General features: G+C 41.1%; 1 protein-coding gene across 1 annotated transcript in view; it reads right to left on the bottom strand.

Moving 5' to 3' along the window:
- Nucleotides 1-963: 963 nt before the first annotated feature.
- GPR158 (G protein-coupled receptor 158) overlaps nt 964-21255 on the bottom strand; it is a 132086-nt gene continuing 111794 nt past the window's right edge. The window contains exons 8-11 of the mRNA XM_020801472.3: nt 9968-10106; nt 7551-7656; nt 6630-6776; nt 964-4905 (exon numbers count right to left, since the gene is read on the bottom strand). Coding sequence (XP_020657131.3) covers nt 3457-4905; nt 6630-6776; nt 7551-7656; nt 9968-10106 — 1841 coding nt within the window. The 3' untranslated portion in view covers nt 964-3456. The remainder of the gene's footprint in view (nt 4906-6629; nt 6777-7550; nt 7657-9967; nt 10107-21255) is intronic.

Consider the following 21255-nt stretch of genomic DNA (forward strand, 5'->3'; position numbering starts at 1 on the left):
TCAGCCACTTTTGAAAATGCAGAGACAGTTTCTGGCTGAAGTTAGTGTCAGTTTCTGAGATGCTCTTTTCCTCTATGTATTTCCTATTCATTAAGTTGTGCAGCTGGTGGTGACTCCAATTTCAAGGGTCTTCTCAGCTTTAGTCCGCAGTTTACAGGAGTTATTCAGAAGAGGTTCAGCACTTTGGATAACCCCTATAAACTGCCACCTAGAGATGGGAGCTTCGTATTCATTTCCTTGGGGATACTAATACGAAGCACAGCACCACTGGTGTCACTGTGGTCGATTCCCTCTCCCCAGAACCAGCCCGGTCCACTCACCAGGCTGCGCACAGTGTGTATCCATTGGCAGAGACATCACGCCAATTGCAGAAGTAGCCCAGTCAGCTCTGCCCCCAGCTCTCTGCCCAGCTGATCACTCCAATGAGGAGATGGGATGACAAGTCTCCCTGCTCAGCTGTTCGTCAGCCTGGTGAGTGGACCGGGATGGTTCTGGGGAGAAGGAATGGTCCTCTGCGGCACCTGTGGGTATGAATACGAAGCTCCCATCTCTACTGCAGACTAAAATCTGCCCTGGGGAAAAAAAGCACCTCCAAAATTGGAGGGTGCCACTCATTCTGACTCCTAATGCTCTCTCATCCAAAATGAACTAAACCTCGACTCTCCAAAAATATCCACTAGTCAGTGAATTAGGCCTATTTATTTGCACTATATTATGGAAACTGACAGACAGGGATCCTACCCCTCAGTACTACAACATTTCCATTCAGCCACCTCCCAGCATATACTCTAAGGCAAAACTGAAGTCCTGGTTGTAACAGAAGAAGCAGGACCAGCGTTTGGGAAGCTGGAGCATAGGATTTGGGAAATACGCTCCCCAAGTGCTATGTGACATACCCAGAGTTGTTAAAGCAACAGCAACAAAATCTTGGTCAGAACCTGGCAACCTTGGTTAGAATGGGGATGGTTTAGGGAGCTAAGGTATACTGTAAAGTATTTCTCAGCATTAAAAGTGCTATAAAGTGGTTAGTTTTATGGTTAAAAAATCTGCTAAATTAAAGCTGCAATCTTTAGTCTGCAAATTTATTAGAAGTAAATCTCATGGAAATTGGTAGGGCTTATTTCTGGGTAGGAATGTGCACTGCCCCCTCAATGTGGTCCACGCAAGAATAAGTGTACAGAGATTGGTGCCCACCCCACTTTGTGCCCTTTTGGAAACAATCCTTTTATGTATCCTTGTCAGTATTTGTGTGTTTTCAGATCATCCCAGGAGAAAGCCCTGATCTCCTTGGAAAACAGAGTGGTCTCCTAAGTCAGCCACAGTGAAGGGAGTGAGAGTTTTTAAAAGGGCAGTGGGCCCAATCCCCTTCAACTCCTTCTTGAAAGGGTAATGTGAGGGCTCTGTTCATCCTTCACACTGCCTGGAACTTCACTTTATCCTCTCCCTTTCTCAGTCCACTACTGTTGCCAACCATCTTGAAAGTGAGCAGGTTTGTATAAGAAAAAGAAACAAAACAAAGAGTTTGTTGAAGAAGAAAAACACGTTAACTCTACATTTTCCACCCTTTCACCTTCCCCTTCTTTCCTCTTCCCTCGATTTGAAATTACAGGTGCTATGGCTCCACTTTCCTGCTCCATCTTTGGGACTGATCGTGAACAAGGTATTGGGCCACCTCAGAAACAACTCAGAATTTAATGATTTAATCATGATTTCTCAGCAGGAAAGGCAATGAAGGTTCATTTATCAGGTAAAGAACATGCTCTTTTCGCCATTGGTGCCAAATCATCATCTTTCTTAGTTTCTCCTTCCCTTTCCCTGCTTGTAATCACATTGCATCTTTCAAATTTTTACATTGTAATTCCCACCACTGCTGGATTTAGCACAAAGAGTCCACAGGAGAGCCCTTCCACTCCGTGAGTGCTTTTAGGTTCTTTGTGCCACCCCATCGTTGTCCTGGAAACACACAAATGTCTCATTCAATCCAAATATACACATTTGTTCAAAGACAGTGCACATTCCTACATCTGAGTAAACGTGCCTAGGATCTCGTAGAACTAATTCTGAACAAGTGACTAATAAACAATGGGAATTTGCTGCTTTCATTTTCCTATCATTCTATCAATAGTGCAGATAAGATCAGGGAGGTGTCCTCATTCTCTGATCTTGAAGTTTAACAATGTGATAAAGAAGACCTTTCAAGTCTAATTCTGCTTCCTCAAATGAATTTTGACAGCACTGCAGAGAATCTATGTGCACTCACCAGAATATATTTTCTACCCTTCCACATTTTTCTGTTCTTCTAACAGGCTCAGTGTAAAAACACTGAGTAAGATCACATCGAGGAATGATTAAAGCAATACCTCTGGAATGCTAAATAATGTTCTCCAGTTTTCTAAGAAACAAAAGATACATTGTCCTCAGATTTGTTTTTGAACAGTGCTTGGTTTCTATAGAAATAATAAATACCAACAGGGCATTTATTAGTGCATGCAGCTCCCCGGATTGACAGCTTCTGCTAGTAAGATCATAAACAGACAAGTTCAAGACAAAAAACATACCTCGTATAAAACCCCTGAATTGTACTGCATTAAATCAAAATTGGAATTAGCAGAGTAAATCAACAGAAACCACCAGAAAAAGAACCTGAAGTATTTTTCTTATGGTTTCCCAAGCCACTGAAAGCTTGCAGTACACCCTAGAAATAAACAGAGATATAGAACTTTTTTTAGAAAGATTGCAACATTAAATTATCTGCAGATTGCATAAATGTGTTGTGTCACATAATCATATCAAAGTTATTTGCAAACATTATAGAAACTGGAATGCTTTTATATGAGACACAACAAGGTACATACTTTTCTAAGAAAAATGAGAGCAATCATATAAAAATATAATTGAGGGGGGGATGCAGTAAGTTAGCAGTGCTATCAAGAATAATGATGCAGGATAGTGAAGAATCATCATTTCTGTTTCTGGAAGGTGCTTGTTTGTACACACTATATCCTAACACATTTGGAGGCATCCATTTGCTTAAAGTTGATTTTATCCTATTTGATGAATTAATGCCTACCTTAAGCCAACACAGAACCTTTCCACCTGACTTCATGGTACTTTAATATATCCTACCCACCAATCCCAACATTGCACAAAAAATAAATAATTTCTAAAGGCATGGTTTCATTCATTTTGGAATGTAAACTCTTTAGGGCCCTGGGAAGTGGGGGCGGGGATCAGAGTTCCTCGTGGCCTGGATCACACTGATAACACTGTTGGCACTCAACAATAAACAGACAAACAAGACACTATTGACATTGCCTAGTTCCTATATATTCAATGTGCTCATCATTGCCTGATTAAGTGATGCTTCTTTGGAACCGGCAGGTCCTTCTGACCGTTCCCCGGCTTTCCTGCCCTTTTCCCTTCTATTGATCCTTCTCTTTTTTAGTCCGAGTCCTCTTACTTCTGGGATTTTGATGTTTTATTTGAGCTCAAACCGGTTGCGTTAGATAAAGCTATACTTCTTTCCGTTTTCGGTAATTCTGGGGTCTCGTACTCCCAGGGACAGACATCCACGCGGGACGCTAAAGGTTTCTGTGAGTTACTAGTCATTGACCTAGGAGAATCAGAGGGAAGTGCATTCCCCGCTGAAGAAGAGGATGTACTTTTTGTCTGATGTCCCAGTTTATTCACAAACCTTTTCTCTGTGGTTTGTGTAGTTGCCTTTGGGAGCAGTTCCTTAGGATCATCCGTACTGACATAATGTTTATTAACATTATCAGGTTTTGCCCCAGGAACATCTTGTGCCTTGGGGCTCAAATATTTTTTCTCCTCTTCTCCCAGATGTGCTTCTTCGCTCTCCCAAGGGCAAACTTCACATCTGTCTGTGCTCTTTTGATTGGGCAACTGATGCCCTACAGCAGTCTTGGGATGTGTCTGGCCCTTTGCTTGGGAAGGAGGAGGTTTCTCAGATTCAGAAGAAGCAATGGACACGTGCTTTTGAACTTTCGAGTCTGTGTTCCCACCTCCTGGGCTCTGGTCATATATTTCCCAAGGGCAAACTTCTCCTATATCCACCTTGCTCTTTTGCTGTGATTTATCTGCCCCTACATTGGGATTCCCAGCGGTCTGGTTGGACTTTTGCTGCTTCATGATCCCAGATTTGTGGGGCTTCTTTGACTCTTCTGTGTGGGCAGAGTTTTTTCGGTGTGAGTCTTTCTGCTCACTCTTTTCAGAGCCCGAATGCTTTTTGCTCACCTCTTTGCCCTTTTGTTGAGACTTATGGGATTTGCTGCTTTCTTCAGTTTGCATTTTCCCTGCCAGCCCCAGTGTCTTCTCCTTGGCGCTAGCAATAACGCTGAGTGACTTTTGTAACACAGACGTTCTTGGGTGGAGAGGTTTCTTGTCTGCACTTAAATTGTGAGCACTCACAGATTTGCACACTAAAGGGACATTTTCAGTGGACACAGCATCAGGTTTCTCAGTTTTTTTCCCTGGAACAGAGTCTAGTAAAGAGTTATCTGCCGTTGTTATCACTCCCATGCTTTCTGTTGTTAAGCTATTCACCTCTTCTGTTGGGTCTCGAACATGATCATAAGTGCTGTGAGACTTCTTGATTGAGAAGACTCGGTTTCTCAATGATTCCTCCTTTGGCTTGATGTGTCCAGTGGAATCTGGTGGGTTTTTCTTTGCCCCAATGGGATTCTTTGAACCCCCATGTTCCAGAAGGTCCTTTTCCTCCCGCGAGCACTGCCGGGTGACCGTCTCAGGGATTTCAGTAATTCTGCGCATGATGGACCGGCCCAGGCCTTTTTTTGAGCACCTCTTTTTCTGGAGGTGTGGGTTGTTGGCAATCATCTTTTTCCGTTTATATATCTCCAGCTGAGCATATAGCTTCTTCAGTTCATCCTGTAGAGCAAAGGACAACATTGGTGAATACTGTTTATATTCAGTCAAAAGCAGTGTAGCACAGTGGCAAGGACACGGTGGCAGGGGGGCAGCAAGTCAAATGTATCCTCAGTTGTGCAGGTCAAAGAGTGGCCTTGAGGGAATCAAAATGATGCAGGTGGGGCTTTACTCTTCATTTCAGTGAAATGAAATGGCAATAGAATGGGAGTAAGAGGAAAGGGCCTAAGCAGTGCTGGAGCTGATGCTGGTAACCATGAACTGGTTGAGTGGGTGGGAATGGTGAATCCCACTCCAGTTTTTTGTCTGGATGTTGCAAGACCTATTGAAGATGCCAAACCCATTCTAGGGATAGTGTGTCACACCATGGATAGCTCCCATAAGATTCATACTAAAATCTGGAGTGGAATCACTGCCCCCATGAAACTGAAGTACTTTCGGATCAGGACTTGACGATCTGAAACAAGACTGTACAACTCCACCAGTTAAGGCTTTTTAGATATGTATTAGTGTATACTAATGAACTTTTAACATGTCAGGGATCTTATGCTCATTTTGTCCAGACCTGTGGCTCAAAGTCCTGACCTAACGGCACCGCCAAGCCTAATGGAGGTAAGGAAGTGCTTAATTTTTCCTTCTGCTTAATATTTGTTCATTCAGGATGGTTCCTTTTCTTTCCACTAGGAAAAGTTTTTTTTCCCCTTAAGTTTCTTTTCTTCCAACTAGGAAAAAGATAAAGGTTTCCTGCTGGGAGAAAAGCAGCTGGAAAGTTTTGAATGGCTGGATGGTTGAAAGAGAAAGGGGGTTATCACATATCTAACTCTCTTCTTCCTGAATATTTCACCATTCAATATTCTGTGCAAGCGTTGACAGATCAGATTATTTCTGGTCCATGTCTCCTTCACATGTTTGCTCATAAATCTATTCTGTCCCACTTCTGCATTGATTTATGGTATTTTTAATGAATGTTCTCATTCATATACAGCTTGAAAAGAAATGATAAGCAGAATTAAATATGGTCCAAGAAAACATAAATGCAGCCCCCTGCTGGGCTTGCACATGGAATTCCAGGGTTCAAAAATTAAAAAAAAAAATAACAATAGTGTCATTTCCAAAGGAGACCTTCACAGGTTTAGCATAATGAAGTGGCAACGACTGTAGACCATATAATGTTAACCAAAAAGCCCTACCCAAAACAGATCGGAAATCTATCTAAGATACTATCAGTCAAGTTTGCTGACCCAGATAGCACACCATTAAAAGTGAGACTCCACAGAGATTTTTGCCTGAGGAATCAAACTAAGAAATCAAAACCCATGCTTCTCCCCAATGGACTCTTCATGAAACAAGCCAGCTGATTTTCAAAATACTAGAGATGAGAAAGCTTCTGCTATGACAATCAGTCATCTTTCAGCACATAAGGATTTCCCTCTTCTAATATTGTGCTAACTGCATTATAGTTTGAACTATAGGCTTCCAGTTTTGTGTTTTTGGACAACAGTTCTCATAAATCTTCATTTTTCATAACAGCCTGGGCAATGTTGTGAATTTGCCATCCAAAAACACTCCTCTATTATGAATTTAATTTCCTTGTATGGAAATCTTCACTCTTGGCAGCCTAAATGATTGACACGCGTGTGTTAGACTGAGCTGGCCATCATTTATGAATGCTGAAGATGTTCCACATATGTGATTTAAAACATGCTACTTGCAACGCTGGCACCTACCCTAATATCTTCTGGGTCCAAGCTATGCTCACTCCAAGCTGAATTGATACTGCTGTTCAGGTAGGATCCAGATCTCCCCATGTCAAGCTCATCTTCATAGGCCTCAGTAGCTATGTCATCTCTGGGGTTATTGCTTGAGTGGGAAAACTGGAAAAAGGAGGTGAGATTTCAAAGTGAACAACTTGGCTAGGCAGATAAAGAACATCAAGGGGTATGTACCTACTCTTCTCTTAAATTCTATTTTACACTATTGGGCAAAAAAAGCTGACTCATACATGCTGGGTGCCATACAAGCCCGTAACCAGAGGATGGCCTGTATATTGGCTATATTAACATTCTATTAGAAAAATCTCTGACCTTTGAAAAAGCTTATATACTTCTAAATTATACTCCTATGATTTCACTGATTTTCACTGATCACTGATTTTCCATGTGGCTGGATCCTGCATGCTTTTGATATTAAATGGTCAGATGATCTTATGGGTTTATGCATGAACATGTATCTTATAGACAATAACATTTATAGTATGTGACTACACAGTGAAGGCAATGTGAATTCACTTGTATTGATTCACTGTGAAGTTTCCTTGGGTCTTTCGGCATTAAGTGAACACACAGGTAAAGAGAGAAAGCCTTGTTAGCAGCTTGTTTGCAGCTCTATTTATAGCCCAGCAGGTGGTGCAGTTAAAAGGGAGCTGCCTAATAAGCTGTAAACAGGGCTTCCTCTTCCTTTTAGCTTTGCTGTATGCTGTTTTTAAAAATGGGCTTTGCTTGCCCTTAGCTGTTTTAACAGAAAAAGGAAAAATCCAGTGACTTTTAAAAGTTTAATGTAATGTTTTTTTATCCATATATTGTTCTCCTGCATAATGCACAATTCTCCTGAGATGTAACATGAGAAGAGCATAGAGGGGGGAAAAATACCTTCGGGATCAGAAGTAACCCAATGGTGACTGTCACAGTCGAGTGTGTGTGTGCAAAGAACAGCATTAGCATCCAATCAGACTGAAGTCTTGAGGCAAGACTAAACCTGAAAACAGAATTCACATAAGGTTGGTAAATGGACCTTTCTCCACCCTTCCTCCCCAGCCCTGAATGAGAGATCCTTAATATTCCTTCCAACACTTATAGAAGGAAAAAAAAACTAAATATAAAGATGTTGGTCTTGTAATACTCTAGTGAATACTACAATATTGCCCACAGAGTTTGTAAAGATAATTTTCTTAGCCTACAGCTTCCAAAATCACCCAGCCCCTGGAAGCTGTAGTCAAAAAAAGTAACTTTCCAAACCTATTATTGCTTTTCTCTCTCTTAGCACAAAGATATATTTACATGATCCTCATGGATATGAGAAAGATCTAATAAGCACATAGAATTAATGGCTTAATTCAATTGCTAGTCCCAGTTACCATAGACCTATTGAATTAACTGCTGTGCGTTAAATCAATACTGATTTCTATCCCACTGATTAAATGGGTTTAATCTATTTGGGACTAACAACTGGATTTAGGCCCATGAGTGTATGTCCTACTGTGTGTGTGCAAAGCCACCTTCAGCACTCAGTTCCCAACAGAGTAGAAAATCGTAATCTTAGATCCAGGACTGAATTGTCCTTCACCTTGATAAGCTGCCAACCTCCCTCAGATGTCAGTTGGCTTGCTACTAACAGGGACCAGCAGGAGAATTGTAATTTTATTTATGTAAAAAATAGGCAAGCAAGCAAATATGTGTTGCTCACCATGATACTTAGTCACAATGTGGAACTCATGTGCACTTTGGGGAATATGAAACGGCAGCTTTCCAGGTTTACTCAGTGCTGCCAGCCTGTGAGCTGGGATTCTTTACCATACTGGGGATGGTGGCCTGGGTGCAGGCATCAGCACTGGCATTTCATCACAGAGATAAGTACAGGTTCTGGACGCTGACACCAGGGCTGGATATTTCCTTGATTAGAAGGCCTTAATGCCTTGGAAGAAGTCACAGTTTTGGAAAAGGTTGAGCACATGAATAGATCAATAACATAGACAGATGTGCATTTGACCAAACCTGTGACTGAGCCTATTTTAAGACCTATTCCTTGGTCTCTGAAGGACAACACTATACCAACACAATGGTGGTAGAGAAATATGATTTCTTAGCCATTTTCACCATCATGGAACCAACGTTGGGAAAAATTTCCTTTTTGCATTTCAGTTCTAAAGGGTCAGCTTGCCCTCTGGCTATGCTGGCTGAGATATTCTGAGAGTTGTAGTTCAAAAAAAGTAACTTTTCCAAACTCTGATCCCATGATTATGGAGTGAGAAATGTATGTATGGATATGTACTAATTCCATAAACAGTGAGGAATGGTTTGCTGTGGTCTGTTTGCAAAACACTTTGTCAGTAAAGTTACATTCATCCTTTATAATTCTGCATCAAAAGCAAAATGTACGACCAGGACTGAGGTATCTGCTAGTGTCCTACTTTAACGGATAAATTTCAGCTTGTTCAGCCAGAGGATGTGGAAAAGTTGCTTGTAGGATTAAGGCCAATCACTTGATCTTTAGATTTGTGTCCCTCTCAGCTGATATAAAGTTATCAGAAGGGACCAATTATGTGGATGACTGAGATTAGAGGCAGTTCTGTTCCTGTTCTATTAAAGGAAACAGAGGGAATCCCATTGCTCAAAAATGCTCACTTGATTCCACTGTCCTAGATAAATATTAGCTGGTCTCCAGTTTTGGGTTTTTGTTGTTCTTGTTTGAGTAAGGTATTAGAGTAGGTGGTGGCAAGTCAACTACAACCTTTCACGGATGAAGCTGATCATTTGAATCCTTTCCGATATAGTATCCTAACAGCTCTGGTCATTTGGGTGGATAATTACTATTTGGAGCAAGATGTGGAAAGCAGCCTTCAGTACGGTTGACCCTAAATTGACTGGGGATCACAATATTGAAAAGATCCATCGCCCCTTATAAGATCCTCTCCAGGATTTGAGATCTTCAGGGGGAGTCCTTTCTCTTGATATTGCCACCTTTACAGTAAAGGTTTTTTTGTTAAAAGAGGGGGAAATCCAGTCTTATTACCCCCGGGAGCATTTTGCCAGGGACTAAATGACTGCAGCTTTAACTCAGATTTATACTTCCTCTTAATGTGGGTAATATGCCAATAAACCATATGAAAACTCTCTAATTAATGTGTAGAGAGCTCATATTTTTCATCTTTTGGAGATCATTTTTAATAAATTTGTAGAAGCTTTCACTTATAGCTTCTTGACGTACATTTCCCCCAATTAATTTGCGCCCCAGGAAAGAACTCCAAAGCAGACAATTAAGAACTAGATACCATGGCAGGTCAACTTGCCTAATTGTATGGAATATAGCAGATATAACGAGCTCAATGTGAACTGCAACAGCCATATAACGTGGCTCGTGGAATGCCGAGGGTACTGTCCGCACTGCATAGCAGAGATAAACACCCCACAAGAGGAATAAAAATTCAGCTGAAAGGGGAAAAGAAAAGAAAGAACATTTGCCATGAGTATTTTCAGATTAAAAATGAAAGAAGGGATATCTGGAATGATTACCCCGCCCTCCTTTTCTATCTCTCTCTCTTAAAATATTTAACAAACACATTCATTGATGCACCTGCCAATATACTTCCATACACTAGAACTGCAGACCCACCACATAATCCTGTTTTTCTTCTTGTACAGTCACAAACAATCTAATGTGTGGTTCAGTGCAAATCCAGTCTTTGTTGGTCATACTGGTGATAGCTTCCCCATGTATTTAATTGGCGGAGAAAGCTTTATCTGTACAATGGAATGCAAACATCTAATTTACTTCAGACCTATCTATAAACCCACAAAAATCATCAGCATGTGAGGTTGTTGCTGTTGCTGTTTTAAAGTCTGCTAACAGGCTAATAGACACTTAATTGGTCTTTCACCTATACTCTATTGTAATAACCACATATATTTATAATGCTTCATCTGTTTGGATAGCCTCTTGAAAGGAACAGATGCTTCACTTGAAATTTGAATAAAATCCTGTTGCTTAGCAATAAACCTCACTAGAGTAGGCTCATTAAACCAATGGGGGTTTATTGAATCAACTCCTTCATATATTCCATTGATATAAAAGGCCTACTCTAACTGCAACTTACAATGCTAAGGTAACTTGCAGTTAGAGTAGATCCATTTGAATCAATGGAACATATGGAACATTGATTTACCAAATTCCCTTTGATTCAATGAACCTACCCTAGTGCAATTTACTATGCTAAGCAACAGGATTTTGGCCTCTGTTCCTTACTTCTTTGCCACCCCACATAGGCTAAATACCTATTTTCAAGTGTAGGATGTTGAGATGTAAGATGCATTGCACAGAGATGTATACCAAGGCCTTTCAGAGAATGGATGCATTTATATTGAGGTTGGTTTGTGACAGGGGTAGGGAGTGCTTCCCCCCCCAAAAAAAATCAGAGGCTGAGTTGCTCCCTAGTCCTGGTTCATAGGTCTCCCTGGCTTCACATAAAATGAGAAGGTAGGATTCTAGAGAATATGGACTTGTTGCAAATGATGGTGACCTGCTAAAGCAGAGGAACATAATCTTTACCCCGTAAGTCCTTTAGTGCAGACCTTCATTGGTGCCCTGATACCCTCAAGTCTCATCCACATTGGTGATTTCTCATTGATTCCGAACAGATTACTAGTATCAAGAAAGAGATGTCTGTACTGGGATCAATGAAGGAGAGACGGAGAGCAGATTCTACACCCCTTCTGCACCTGATCTTCAGGTGGACCACTCTTTTCAGTCTGAGCACAAAGCCAGTTCACCATGAGCCTTATGCATTGAAATGGATGAAAAGAAAAACTTGGACTGAGCAAGTTCAAAGCAGCACACTTTGCTTCTTGACCTATTTTCTGTCCCCACCAGAATTCCAGTGATCTAGAGGTCAGCAGTAGGTTTAGTTGTGTGGTTATGGCGATAGACAGGGTTCGGGTTTTTGTAGATATCTTTAATCCTCTGGACCCACTGAGAATTTCAGTGCACCGTCTCTGAATGGTACCAGCCAGAATGTGTAACTTTGTCTGGATCATGGGTCACCAAAAAGACATGTCCCTATATGTTACATTGGTTAGGACAAACAAATATCGAATGGCAAAAAAATAATAGATGTGTTTCTGTAATTTTTGTTTCAGTCATTTTTGGTCTGCAGAACAAGAACACAAACCATATATGACAAGGATCTGAAATGCAGACACATTGTTTACAATTGTGCAGGTGGCAATGCCATAAAATGACTACCTTATTAGTTTCTCTCTATGTGAATTCTGCAACAAAACATGATCAGGAGCATCAAAAATGTCCCAATCTAGCATGTGAGGATTTTAAAAAGACATATAAAATCGCTTTAATGGACCTATTTACCAAATATGTATGGATATCCCTGAGACTTGTTAAGATCTAGAATACATAATTTGAAATAAGAGTTTGAGGCTTTAACTACACAAAGCAAAAGCAAAGCGTGCTGCTTATATACTGCCCCATAGCCCTTCAAGCACTCTCTGGGCGGTTTACAAGTTAATTATGCAGGCTACACATTGCCCCCCTCCCCGCGAGCTGGGTACTCATTTTACTGACCTCGGAAGAATAGAAGGCTGAGTCAACCTTGAGCCAGCTACCTGGGATTGAACCCCAGGTCGTGAGCACAGTTTTGGATGCAGTACAGCGGTTTAACCACTGCAACACGAGGCTTCTTTTGTATTTAAATAGTTGTCTGAACAATTTAGTTAGAGAGGCACATGCAAGAAGCCACATGGAAGATGCATAAAGTCAGAGTAGGTTGTTGCCACTGCCTTTCCCCACAAAAGTACAGGACATCATAGTCTCATTCCAGTCCTATCAATATGCTGAGGCAGCTCTGACCTAGAATGCATTCTGCAGAACAGATAAGGAATGCATTGCTACTTTCAGAAAAACATCAAGTGTGAAGAACATGAACAATAAAAACAAATCAGCCTCACACAGTTGTTGGGATTTGTTTATTTGTAAGAACTGTAGATGCTTTCACTTTGAGAATGCCAAATAAAGTGAACTCTGAAGATGGAAAGTTAGCAGAGAGGCATTTGACAGGATCTGAAAAATGCCTTGTTGTTGTTGTTTAGTAGTTAAGTCATGTCCGACTCTTCGTGACCCCATGGACCAGAGCATGCCACTGTCTTCCACTGCCTCCCGGAGTTGGGTCAAATTCATGTTGGTAGCTTCAATAACACTGTCCAGCCATCTTGTCCTCTGACGTCCCTTTCTCCTCTTGCCCTCACACTTTCCCTCACACTTTCCCATCAGGGTCTTTTCCAGGGAGTCTTCTCTTCTCATGAGATGGCCAAAGTATTGGAGCCTCAGCTTCAGGATCTGTCCTTCCAGTGAGCACTCAGGGTTGAAACATGCCTACCCAGAAGTAAATTTAAGTACTAATCATGCCCAGGGCATCGTCCTAATAGATTTATTGTGATATGACCTCCCACGGGCAATAGCCAATTCTATCTCATCAATTTCATTGGTCAGAACTGCCATTTACCTGGGGGGGGGGAAATTGTGGCATGTTGGACTCCCCTTTTATTAGGCAGCTGTTTTTTCCCCTACACATTTATTAGCATGAAAGCACACTTCTTCCGCATTGGCCATGTCACAGTCCTTGTAGGTGATCAAGCGGGTGACCTAAATAGGCAGTTATTTCAGAAGGAGCAGGGCTGTTGGCAGTAAGCGCTCCTTTAAGTCTGAAAGCTTCAGGCTGGAAATCCTTTAAGCTGTGATGCCAAATGTCCTTATAGTCTGATCCTTGGAATTACTGGTCCAGCAAACGGATGTGTAGCACAAAGATGCCTTGCCAGCAATGCTATCACGGCATGCGGAGAGCACAGAACATGGCCGTGCCGGAACTGATTGGGGGTAGCTCCTTGGCATTTTTGTTGGACCCCAACCAATGCTGACAACACCTATTAATCCCAACATTATGTTCAGGTGTCCAAAATCATTAATAAATAATTGCATGCCGTTAAGTCAAATCTGACTTATGGTGACCCTTTCCAGAGTTTTATAAGTAGGGAATACACAGAAATAGTACAGTGGTGCCTTGCTTAGCGATGTTAATCGGTGCAGCAAAAATCACTGCTAAGCGATTTCATCGCTAAGCGATTTTAAAAAGCCCATAGAAACGCATTAAAACGTTTAATGTGTTCCTATGGGCTTAAAAACTAACCTTATGTGAAAATCCTCCATTCCGGCGGCCATTTTCGGTGCCTCTAAAGCGAGGTAAAACAGCGGGCGGCCATTTTGGAACCGCCGATCAGCTGGCCGAAAATGGGGGCTTTGCGATGATCGCTTCCCTGCGATCATCGCAAAGCTAATTTTCCCCATAGGGACCATCGCTATCGCTTTTGCGATGGCAAAAAGTCTATCGCAAAGTGATTTCATTGCTATACGGAGCGATCGCTATGCGAGGCACCACTGTATACCATTCTCCTTTTCTGGGGGCATCATGGGACTCTGCAGCTTGTCCATAGCAACACAGGTTGGCTCTTCTCCCTCAAGGCATCATGAGGAATTCAACCCCCAAGTTCTGGCTCTGCAGCCAAATACCTAAACCACTGAACTATCTAGCCAGCCCAAAATTCTTACATGGCATTAAAGCAGAGCAGCGTAGCTCTTCTGGGAATTATGGTACCACCTTCTGAATCTTTATTGATGTAACCAGCTCCACAAGTGGAATTTTGTTCAGCTGCTGGAACTTTTCTGTGTTATCAAGTGATCACAACTGATATACAGTCACATTTGCTAACATCACTGTAGTTCTATCAGCTCAGGACAAATGTAAAAGGACACAGCCAATGGATAACTTCCCACGCTGTCTATTGGTCCTTGTCTCTGTGAGGAGGAAAAGCCACAACTTTTTCTAATTTGTGGAATGCTTTCAACAAATCAGAACCCTTGCAACTTAAAATCTCTTTTAGCTCTGCCACTTTTCACAGCATCTTCTATTCAAGCTTTCCCTGCCCTGTGCTCTCCAGTTTGATTGAGTTTCATCTCCCACGATCCTTAGCTGACATGGCCTAGCTAACTTTCTCAAGTTTTAACTTCGTTAAGCTTGTGAAGTCAACTAAGGAAAGTCAACTCCCACCTGAAAAATTCAGAGAATGTAATGCATTCCACCCGCCTTCCACTCTTTGAGGGCATTTGCTTTTCATTCCACTGCCCGCCAATAAATTCTTGAAGAACTAATCTAAAGCATATTTCCTACTTATGTATAATTAGTGTACCTATATGTGTAGCTGCCAAGCCTAGTTATAAATACAGATTAGGCAGTGAGAAATATAAGAAGCATAATCAGAGGTGCCTAAAGAAATGAAAAGAGGCCAATCCCTCCTCCAGTGTTTCAAAGCACATGCTTTTCATGTGGGAGTGGGCAGGATAGTGAGGGAGCCTGTGGCACACATTCACTCAGAGAAATTATGTGTAGGCTGAGTGGGTGACAGCGATAGGGAAAATTCCATTGCTTTGTTATTGGATGGAAGAGGTCTGCCTCCTGATTTCCTGCATAATACATTTCAACTGGCACACACAGCATCTTTTTGCAAAGAAGATGCTGAAATAATTTCACCAAATGCCTACAATTAAGAGGCTGAGCTCAGTATTTCCCTTTTATCAGTATGCAAAGAAAGAATCAGAAAAGATATGAGGTGGGGGGGTGAGAAACACATTTGGCTATCATGATTCAGAAGAAAATTCTGTGGCACTAAAACTGTGAAGTTCCACAAGGCAATGTGGGCACCAATTACTCTGATGGCTGTTGTTGGTTCTCCAGTCTCATTTTTTCCTTTCCCCCTTTCTGTGCCTTTGTTCATGTCTCCCATGGGAGATGCCCACTATCATCTTTGTGATGCCTACATCGTACTCTGAGAACAGTGACAACACAGCAGTCTTGTGCTAAGGACTGCCAAAGAAAATGTATCTAATTATAATGTCCTAATAAATGTTTAATAGGTGAAATAATGGCAGCTTATCATGAGAAGGCTAGACTCTCTGGAAAAAGACAATAAAGCTAGAAAAAGTGGAAGGCAGTAGGAAAAGAGGAAGACTAAACATGAGATGACTTGACTCAGTAAAGAAAGCCATGCCCTTAAGTTTGCAAGAGCTGAGCAAGTTTATTGATAGACTTTTTTGGGGGGTAGGGGTGGTGTCATGAATTCATAGGGTCACCAGACATTGGAAGTAACTTGATGACACATAACAATACTGCAGTTTAGCTGCAGTAGTTTACTATGCTGTAAAAGCTCAATTGGTGTGTCAGTTAGCAACCGGTGACCACATCAGAGGCACATCACACTCAAAGATGTGACTATGGCAGTATTACATGTGTTAAGATAATACTAATTGTATGTTGTCAAGTCAATTCTGACTTATGGTGACCTTTTTCAGGGTTTTCTAGATAGAGGGTACCTAGAAGTGGTTTCCCATTCCCTTCTTCTAGGAGCACCCGGTGACTGGGAAGCTTGCCCAAGGCCAAACAGGCTGGCTCTTCTGGGGTGCACATTGAGGAACTGAACTCCCAACCTCTGGATCCAGAGCCAAATACCTAACTCACTGAGCTATCCATTCAGCTATTACATGTGTTAGCAATGTGGAAATAATAAATACATGATGAAGGAAGCGTGTTAAGTCTGCTTCCCCCTCTGTCATTGATTTTGATAGGGATGGCATTTTTGGGTTTTCTGGACTACAAATACTTTAATTCTACACCCTGGGTGTTCTACCTATGTTACAGACAACTTACACAAGCCTAAATGTTATGCATCTGGGATAAAGGTCTAAACTGGAAGGCTCTGAGGCTTACTAGGCTCAGGAAGAAAACCTTCACCTACACCAGGGCAGAAATAGGAAGCTTCAGCAGAACTAGGCCTAGCAAAACCTCCAGGCTTTCCAGTTTAGGCATTTTATCCCAGGTGCACAACATCTAGGTGTTTCTAAAGTGTCTGTAAGGTAGGCAGAACTCCCAGGATGGAGAATTACTTGTACTCCAGATCCCTAGTTTCAGATGCTCTCCTCACATGGAGAGTGCCTTTCTAAAAAGGAGAGCCTCCTCCATGGACTCTAGAGCAATGGAAAATCAGCATTTTCAAGAGGCTCTTTTCTTCAGAAAGTCCTCCTGGAGATACATTTCAGCTGCAGAAAAAGCAATTCGTGTTATATCTGGAATCCTACAGAACTGGAATAGGTTTTTTGTTTCCGTGAAAGAAAGATGAAAAGTATCCATCTTCCAGCTAAGTCTAGCATTAAAATGATTTAATTTGCAATAACAAACACATTCATTCAGCTTGAAAAAACAATTTATTATTCAAAGCACCAATTACACAGCTTAAATGAATCCTGCAGAATTGTGCTGGAGGGTGGGAAATCAGGTTCATATAATTAACTCCAGACTAAAACCACAATTTGCACAGAAAAATATGCAGATGTTACCAAAACATACTGCAATTTTAAGTGAGTGTTGAACTGTCCACTGTAATTCGGATGATACAATTAAGGACAAAGGCCATTTAAAGATAATTGTTATCTGAAAGAAACAAAAAAGCAGTGTGTTTTTAGAGCAATCAAGAAAAATCTTCTTTGTTAATGCTCTAAAACATGCTTTATTTACGGTATTTAGCATTCCGTCCAAATATTTATTAGCTGAAATTAAAAAGTTAGTGTAAACCCTTCAGAAGGTTTCCTGTTTTTCCCTTGAATAACTGGTCCCCACGTAATGGTGAAAATAGGTAGACTCCAAACTTTTGTGTTTTGCAAGGGGTTATAAGGTGTTGGTGTATATTTCTTCTCTTATTTTAAACTGTAGTAAGTGCATTTCTAGGTAATTAACTGTAATAAGTGCTGCATTTTCTTATTTCCATCACAGCCTGTTCATTCTCTTAAAGAGGGTCTTGGATTCTGTCCCAAAACCTGCCATCAACGTACTACTCTGGAAATACCAGTTCCAAAGCCGTTCTCTATATAACATGTGATTCTGCGAGAACTATTTTTCAGTACAGCTTGCGATTGGAGAAGGAGGCACCATTCCTGAAATTCTGGGGTGAGGTTTACCTCCTGATTCAGTTTGTAAAACTGGTGCTGCTTTTCAAGAAAATCCTTTAAGGCTCTTGGAACAAGTTTCATTGCTCTGTAAATCTTGGCTTTGGAGTCTACGGCCAGTTGTCTATTCTGTTACTTTTCAAAGCGAAGTCATTATTCCCATAACCTTATCCAATGACACTCACACTCTCTGAAATGCGACACACAGCTAGATAGGTGCAGGGTGTCTGTGTCCTGCTTTGGAGAGAACAGTTTTCTTTTTGAAAACATCTAGCATCCAGGCTTGGAAATGTTATTTACTAGCTGTGGGATTCTAAGAGACAAAGAATGATAGAAAAGTAACCTTTCCTAGCTCTATCCTTTGTTTAAAGGATGGGCCAGTCCCTCTTTGCTTTAAAGGTAAAGAAATATTGAAAGAAAGGGCAGTGGAATTTGTCTATCAAACACCCTGGCAGCAGATGAAGATGATACACAGTGCACCTGATCAACATGTACTGTTTTGTTATATAAACCATAGTAATGATTTCTGGATGAGCATACATACAAATGAGCTTATACAAATCTTAATCCTCTTTTTCTTCTTTTCCATGGGGGCTGATCCATTTCCTCTGCTTTGGCAATCGCTATATTGCCAGCATAAACAGAAAGGAATGAGTCTCTACAGCAATAGTGACTCCCGCCCCACCAATTCTTTGCATTTTCTTTTGTATTTGAACAAATTCTGAAAAAGTGAAAGGTCATTTTGTATTAACTGCCGCTGGAAACATATCACACAAATGTCACAATAAGGAGAAGAAGCTTTCATAACCATGATAAACTTTGCTTCTGAGGCAATGAATCATCTGTGCAACCTTTGAATAAGAAAAACGGCAGGAAGGAAATGAGGATTTCCTTTTCTCTCGCAAAAAAGATGACCTTATAGAGAACCGTGTATGTGAAAGCAAAGGAGAATAGGTAGGCAGGTTGCCAGAACTGATCAGTAAACCAATAAAAATTGCTCCAGCTTCTTACACTGTGTAGCACTATGATCGTTCTAACTTTCCAATGGGCAAATCCTGCTATTTCTGCCTGCTGGTGTAATGCAGCTGGCATAAATCCTGGTGGCAAATCACTGCAAGTTAAGAAGCTGGCATTTCGCTGTTGTGCGTTGACTCTGCACACAAGAGCAAATGTGTACGCTAACTGAACTTGAGGTGATTCGCTGGCGAGATTTACACCAAGTGCAGTACACGGATATAAAAACTCAATAGGATTTTCAGATGTACTTTTCTGTATACTTTTCTGCGAACAAGAGCCTTACACTACCCTGTACAATACAGGACTAAAACTCCCATTATCCCCACTACACCTTGTGGTGGGGAGTGCAAGAATATCAGTATTGGCGAGAAAAGCACACATGCAATAGCAAGAAATCTGCTATAGCCAGTGACTGTAATCCTGTTCAGCAACTGCACCCATGTAAATCCAGATGATGGATAAATAAATAAAATATGTGGCTATAGAATTTCCTATTTCACATAAACCCCTCCAGGTTCTGAGGCTCACTGTCAAGGAGGCACAGTGGGGGATCAAACTCGCAACCTACAGCTTCACAGCTAAAACCACTGAGCTATTCAGCAGTTCCGTCTCCTACCACACTTTCATCAAACGGATGGTTTTCTCTCCTGTCCTATAGGATCAGTCGTGATAAATCTCCACCCTCCAATGGATTCATTCAACAGTGGGAAGAATGAACTGGGCAACAAGCACAAGATGTGACCCAAAGACAGGAATGACAGCACTCAGCTGGATATCCCTAATTAATCAGATAAGCATTTTCAGTTGACTCTTAAGCCAGTAATTGGATAATTGCATCAATTAATTGATTAATGCTTTCAGCTCCACTACCAAACAACTGGAGCACACCATAAATTTGCACAGCAATTACATAACATATGTAATGTTTGTGACATATACTGGGGGAGGGGGAGCTTCAACCATAGAGTTAGACTTGGATTACCCATTCTCGAGTTCACCTACCTGGCCCCTGCAATGCTAATTGAATATACAATGTGGTGATTTGACCAGAAAGCTTGCCTCAAACTTGAATTCATATTTGTCAGGACCTTTTGTTGTTGCTTTTGGTTAATTCTGACTTCACTTCATTTGCAGCTGCTAGTTGAGCCGCAGATCCAGAAAATGGAGTGTTCATTTCATGTCACTGCTCAGGATGAGTTCTCAAAGCTAATAAAGAACAGTTGCTACCTTTAAAATTATCATGGCATGATTTTTTAAAAAAAATGTTAGAACATGTGAGCTCAAAAACACACACAAGTCACAACACACACACCACCATTTGGAAAAAGAGGATTCAGGAAAAACAATGTGTTTTTAAAATGCTAATAGTGTTCCTCTGTGTTAGCAACACGCTATGCTGCAGTTTTCTTCCTGTCCTTTCTCAGAATTACATTAGGTGAAATCTATTACTTAGCATAAGTGACACTAGAGTAAGCCCATTGAATCAGTGAGATCTGCGGAGTCAACCCTTCTGTAAATTCTATTAATTCAAATGGGCCTACTTTAGTTGTGACTTATTATGCTAAAGCATTTTAGTGCAACTGACTACGCTAAGCAACAGGATTTCAGCTACTGTATTCTTTACTACAGGATGCTAGACTGAATTTGGACTCAGACTTACTGAAATCTGGATCAAATCTGTCATATTACTAGACGCATTGTGGCCAATTATTTTGGCAAACACGCAAAAATGTAGAGATCTCAGTCTTTCACAATGAACACTTTCTGTAAACGGTTCATGGATTTCCAGTCCTGTCAGTTCATGTTTATTGTTAAAATAGTCCAAACTTTCAATGGCAATATCCTATGCCATCTTCGCCAGGGAAGGCAAGATATCAGCTCAAACAACGCTCACCTTAAATACCTCCAGATACAATCAAAACTAGCTGGGAGGTATTTAAAAGCTTTATTCAGGGCAGGCAAGTTGATACCTTGCCTGCCCTGATAAAGATGGTGCAGGATATTACTATCAAAAGCTCAGACTATTTTAACAATAAACATGAATTGACACGGCTGGAAACCAATGAGCTGTTTACACAAAACGCAAAAAATTAATGAGATGAAATCACGTTTGTGTCCCCCAAAGTAGTATGTGGACTGGATACACTTCACTCCAACATTTTAACAGGATAAGCTGTCTACGGGCTCCATTGAAATTCTTCTTTAGCCACACTTCCTTTAAGGTTGTTTCCTTTCCTCTACACTAAACTGGCAGCAATGCCATGCTGAGTGAAAGCCAATAAATACATCCAGTTCTCACAGTCCAGGTTGTTCTTCCTAATGTAAAGTAGAAACCTCCTCTCTTGCAGTTTAAATCCATTTGTTCATATCCTACCCTCTGACGCACTTACAAAAATGAACTTACTCCATCTTCTGCCTGATGGCCCTAAAATGCTTGGAGATGGGTCTCACACCACTTCTGAATCATTTCTTCTCCATGCCAAACTATAAATTAGTACTTTTCCA

Source organism: Pogona vitticeps, chromosome 6 (assembly GCF_051106095.1).
Source record: "Pogona vitticeps strain Pit_001003342236 chromosome 6, PviZW2.1, whole genome shotgun sequence".
In the NCBI taxonomy this organism is placed as follows: Eukaryota; Metazoa; Chordata; class Lepidosauria; order Squamata; family Agamidae; genus Pogona; species Pogona vitticeps.